The sequence below is a fragment of the Onychomys torridus genome, chromosome 11, assembly GCF_903995425.1.
Source record: "Onychomys torridus chromosome 11, mOncTor1.1, whole genome shotgun sequence".
NCBI classification, from domain to species: domain Eukaryota; kingdom Metazoa; phylum Chordata; class Mammalia; order Rodentia; family Cricetidae; genus Onychomys; species Onychomys torridus.
In genome coordinates, this window is record NC_050453.1 from 38,339,030 (window position 1) to 38,345,029 (window position 6,000).

General features: G+C 39.3%; 1 protein-coding gene across 1 annotated transcript in view; it reads left to right on the top strand.

Moving 5' to 3' along the window:
* Positions 1-6,000, top strand: part of Tdrd5 (tudor domain containing 5) — a 51,486-nt gene that overhangs the window by 34,980 nt on the left and 10,506 nt on the right. The window contains exons 14-15 of the mRNA XM_036202443.1: positions 2,934-3,092; positions 5,798-5,980. Coding sequence (XP_036058336.1) covers positions 2,934-3,092; positions 5,798-5,980 — 342 coding nt within the window. The remainder of the gene's footprint in view (positions 1-2,933; positions 3,093-5,797; positions 5,981-6,000) is intronic.

A 6,000-nucleotide genomic window follows, 5' to 3' on the forward strand; every position in this document is an offset into this window, starting at 1 on the left:
GGGTCGCAGGGATCAAGCCCAGTAGCCAGGCTCAGTAACAAGTACTTTAACCCCTGAGCACCTTGCTACCCTTGACGCCTGACTTACTGCTCCTGGACTACTCGGTATTGTTTGAGTCTTCTTATTTCATACTCTATGCAAATGGCCAGCTCTCCCTGCCCCCACAGTAATGGCAGCATTATAATATCTTTTCCACTCACATGTATTGCTCTGGCCCAAATAGGAATAGAAAGAGTTCTTGAACTAGTAGTGTATCCCAGACACTGTTGTCCTTTTGTTCAATGGGTACATCTGTGTATTTTGGAGATGGTAAAGTCTTTTTTTTTTAGTAAGTATTTACTGATTATTGAAAAGGTTCAAAGGCAAGGCCACTTTGACTACTATGATTTTAACTTGTCACGAAAAATATATAAGAACTGGGCATGGCAGCACACACCTATAATGCCAACTTAGGAGCCTGAAGCAAGGAGACCACAGGTTCGAGACCAACATAGTAAGACTTTATCTCAAACAAACTCACAAAAAATGTGACTGTCTCCTGATGCATTAAAAAAAAATAGCTTTCTAGTTAATGTTAAAATTAGTTTTCTGGGGCTGTAGAAATGGCTCAGTGGTTAAGACCACTTGCTTCTCTTACACAGGACCTGGGTTTGGTTCCCAGCTCACAAATGGTGGCTCAGAACTGCCTTTAATTTTAGTTCCAAAGGAGCCAATTCCCTATTCCGGCTCCTCAGGCAAAAGGCACAGCACAAGTGTGGTGCATGTACAGTTAAAACATTCATACACATAAAATAAAAATCATGAAAAATTTCAATGATGCATTTATTTACTTTATGAATGTCTTGCCTACAGGTAAGTAATGCACCACAGTGCATGTAGTGATCATGGATAGAAAAGGGCACATTGAATTCTCTGGAACTGGAGTTATGGATGACACAAGCCACCATGGAGATGTTGGGAGTCAAGCTTGGAGTCTTTGCAAGAACAGCAAGTACCTCTAACCACTGATCCATCTTTCTAGTCCCTGAGATGATTTTTAACTAATTTGGTTTGAATAGTTCTTAATCATTATTACTTCATTGAAAGAATTTTATCTTTTCATTCTTGATTAATGAATTTAATTAATTGTTTAACATTTTTAGAATATGTATCTATTGGTATCTGCAAATAATCATAGTTTAGTTCTAGAAATGAAATACCATCTTTTTTGCAAAAGAGAAAATGTAAACTCTGCTGATTTAGTTTGTGTTTTGATATAGCAAAGCTTCTGTGTGCTACCTACTACACACCCACCTTAGACCCACTGCAAACCCATTGCACGCCCACTGAAGACCTACTGCACACCCACATGTACACTCAGCCTCTTGATATTCCTACTGTTTTTAAGACTCCTAACAGCTCATCTTCACTGCATCTTTTCAGACATGTGTGACATATCTCTAATGGTTGTACTAGGAAGCATGCACTCAAAATGACCTGATTGTGTGTTTTCCCATAGTTTTAGTTCTTTAGATTATCGAGGACCTTTGGATTCTTTGTAACTACAGGTATCAGTGTAGACACTTGATAACATGTGCTCAACATTATAGCTGGAGAGCTTCTCTCCAGGTCCTGCCAAGCCCCAGCAGTCCTAGATCCCACTTATAAAATAAACACACAGACTCTTATATTACTTACAAACTGTATGGCCATGGCAGGCTTCCTGTTATCTACATCTTCTATCTTAAATTAACCCATTTCCATTAATCTATACTTTGCCACATGGCTCGTGGCTTACCAGTACCTAACATCTCCCTTGTCATGGAGGCGGCTGGCAGTGTCTCTCCCCAGCCTTCCACTTCCCCCAATATTCTTCTCTGCTTGTCCCACCTATACTTCCTGCCTGGCTATTGGCCAATCAGTGTTTTATTTATTAACCAATTAGAGCAACATATTTGACATACAGAACATCCCACAGCACTTCCCCTTTTCTTCTTTTCAAAAAGGAAGATTTTTACTTTCACATAGTAAAATTACAGATAACAAAACAATTATCAAGAATTACAGTTATAATATCTAGTCTGTTTATAATAACTAGTCTATCTGTCAAAATTAAAGAAGATAACCTATCTATTTATACTTGTGAGTCTAAGGTTTTATATCTAACTTATCTTTTATCAAGGAAAATTATAACTATCTCTAGTCTTTAACTACATCAAAGACCTCAGAAGGATATAATTAATACCTGAAAAATGGGAGAAGGATATAAGCAACTTTTGGGAGTCTTGCAGGGTAGACAGAGACAGCTGGCAGCCTGGACAGTCACCTAATGTTTCTTTGTAAAGTTGGGGCATCTGGCTTTAGCCCACAGGGGTAGAGTCTCTCGGTCACTTTTTTCAGTGTCCTATAGAATGTCTGGCAGTTTCCTCTGTGAAGCGGGAACCTGAAGGACCATTTTGCCAAGTAAAGTTCAGTGGTCACCTTTCTATGGGTCCTGCATGTCCAGTCGATCAAGTAGTCCAGGCAAGAACAATGTCTTGCCCAAATGGCTATTTTTGCCAAGGTGAAGATAAACTCCATATTGAGTGTCTTTGATGCCCATCCTCCTCTCTGAAGTACATCGGTGCTGCCAGGAGCAGACATGTCTCACTATCCAGAAAGTCTAAAATTTAAAAAATATTTTAAATGCCATATTTTGTAGATCTTTGAAGTGTTTGAAGATTACCTGTATATCTGAAATATATCTATGTATACCTAGAAAACTTGCTTGTTTCCTGATGTAGTTGAACAGAATGGGAAGACCTAGGGAAATGGGTAAAATTTAAAAAAAAAAATAGAGGAACACTTATGGGCATCTATAAACTATAATGTGAAATTTCCACCAAAATTTATAGAAATGCAGATTTTAGAAACAGCATTAATGTAGAAAATGATTTCTCTTTTATATCTACTAGCAAGATATTAATGATGAAAAGTCTTTAAGTCACCTTACATCTGCGTCAAAGGAATTATTAAAGGAGTCTCAGTTCACATCATTGGAAACATGTAAGAGCTGTGAAGGAGATCTGCAGTGGTCCATCCTGAAGCCCGGGGAGGCAAAGGAAGACAATGAGGTAGGAGAAGGAGAGATGGTTTTATATTCACTAAGGAATTCATGAATCAGCTGGCCTCTAGGCACCACTGTTTCCATCTGCGAGAATTGCTCCACCAAGGCCACAGTACAGAACGTTTGTAACTCAGTCACAGTAGAGGAAAGCATCAACTTAGGCTGGATGTGTAGGTTACTACCCACGATCTAGTCAAGTATGGTAGTGTTCGAAGTCTTAAGAAGTAATATTAGAAAAAAATCATGAAATATGTTTACATTTTGGGAGAACACATTTTTATTTTAACCGAGTGTTTATCTGCACATAGCCTAGAGTCCTTCATGACACGCATTTTCTGTTTTCAGTTTTCTAAAATATTCATCTTCACCTCTTTGAGTTGTTGTTTTAAAATTTACCTCTAATTATTTCATTAAATAGTATATTTATTTTCTGATTTTCATTTTTAAGTGTCTTTGGGTTTCTTGGCGTGAAAGATGAGGGTTAAGTCCTTTTTCACCCCTTTGCCCCACCAGGTGCAAACTTAACCTTCATTCCCCGCCTCACCGTCTGTCTTGGTATATCAGACTTGCATTGACCACTCAGTGTTTATGACTGGAAACGCTATTTTCTGCTGAGCCAAATAGGGTGCTGGGACACTTTGCCTATATACTTTTAAATAATATTTTTGTTTATTCTTTGAGAATCTTATAAAATATATTTTTATTGTATTCTTTCTTCTCCCCTAACTCCTCCCAGATCCTCCCCACCTCCCTATCCAGGTAACTTCCTGCTCTTTTCTCTCTTAAAAGAACATGGAGTCCGTTTGTGTTGGCCAACTGCTCCTGAGCATGGGCCTGCCCTGGACTGCGCTGTCGCTTCTGAAGAAAACTGACTCAGCCTTCTTTTCAGTTTCACTGAGACTAGCTTCTTGAGTAGGGGTGGGAATTTGTGCCCACTTTCCCTCCTCCATGCTCGATTTCTGTCAGGTATTAGTTTGTGCAGGTCCTATGCATGCTGTGATGTAATTTATGTTGCTACTTCTTTCTTTTTACATGAACTACAGTAACACTGACTTTATTTCGGTGTACTTTCTTGTCAGTTTTAATGTGTTCAGCCTAACATTGAAGATGCAGAATAGCTCCAGCGCCTGAGCTAACCCCTCGGGCCTCCCTGTTGGTCTCAGCCTTCTCACATTCCTGACCTGTAGCAAGATCATTTGTTTTGTTACTCTTAATTGGTCTTTTCAGGATTAGCATGGAAGGGTGTCTTGAGAGTGACATTTTTCATTTAGCATACTACCTTTGAGTACTTTACATGCATCCAAGTTGTTGATAGTTCAAAGCTTTTGAGGGCTGAGTGGTATTTTATTGTATTGAATATATCAGTTTTTATATCCATCTCAGACCAAGGTTCATTGGAATTGTTTCCAGTTTCAAGTAATTATGAACAGTACTACACATATTCATAAACAAGGGTTTTTTGTTTTTTGTTTTTTGGTGGTTTTTTGTGGGTTTGTGTGTGTGTGTGTGTGTGTGTGTGTGTGTGTGTGTGTGTGTGTTTTGTTTTTTTGTTTGTTTGTTTGTTTTTTTGTGGACCTAAGTTTTATTTAACAAAGAAAATGTCCAGAAGCAGGACAGGACTCGTGGGTCATGTGGCAGCGTTTGGCAAACTGCTTTCCAGAGAAGCTGTACCATTCTGTTCCCACTGGTAGTTCCAGGTCCAGCTTGCCAGCCTTGGTATTGCCAGTGGTTTTTGTTTTAGCTCTTCTGATAAGGATAAAGTAATGTCACAGAATGCTTTTAATTTATATTTCCCTAATGATGAGTGGTGTTGAACATCCTTTCATGTGTGCTTGGTAACACGTCTGTTAATTGTTTGTCCGTGTCTTTACTACATCGTTTGTTTTCTTACTGTTTGGGGAGATTTTATTTTTCATGTGTTCTAGGTGCTCGACCTTTGTCAGATATATGATTTTCACATATATCATCTCATCTTAGCTTGTCCTTTTCATTCTTGTAACAGTGTCTCTCATATGGTAAAAGTTTTAATGTTTAGAAAGTCAACATGGCAGCCTCTTCTGTTTTGAGCTAATGTTTAGCAGAGGTGTGAGGCTGAGATGCGTTTTGTTATTCATGGATGCTCAGTTGTTTCAGTGTCATTTTGTTGAGAAAACCATCTACTTCCACGGAATTGCCTGTAAAGCTCTGCTAAGAAATAGTCGGTTGTTGGTCTGTGTGAGTCAGTACTTGCTCTCTGTTCTGCTCTAGTGCTCTGTAGGTCTGTACTGTCTCAGTGTCACACAATCCTGATTACCTTGCTGAGTTACAGAACCTCTTTCATCAAGTAGTGAGAGACTGCTCAGCCGTTAAGAATACTTGCTGCTCTTGCAGAGGACCCAGGTTTAATTCCCAGTACCTGGTCACAGCATTCTGGAACTCTGGTGCCAGAGGATCTGCCAGCCTCCCTAACCTTCACAGGCATACCATGGACCAAGTCTGTGATCAGTTAGGACCCTGCAATCAGTTACGAAGTCTGCTTTCTTACACTCAGGATGTAGATGGCATCTTGTCCTCTCCTCACCTCTTTATCATGTACATATCCTTAAATGTCTTGTGTATTTAAACTTCTGTTCTTACTCGGAGCCAGGAAAAAATGGTGCATGTGAGTTTTAAAATGTGTTTGTGTTGGGAAATATAAATAATAGTAATTCTTTGTTTTCTGATATATTCCAGGATGAGATCCCTACTGGAATGCCATGCCTGGAGTCAGTGACCATAGGTGATGATGTTTGGGATGAGAACTGGCTCCCTCTACAAGCCAAAATGGGAAAGGGAGAGGGTTCTGCCTCCCATATGTTGACTTCAAGCCTTGTTGGGAAGAAACAGTATCAGTCACATGGAGACATGACACAAAAGGTTAGGTTCTGGGAAACAAA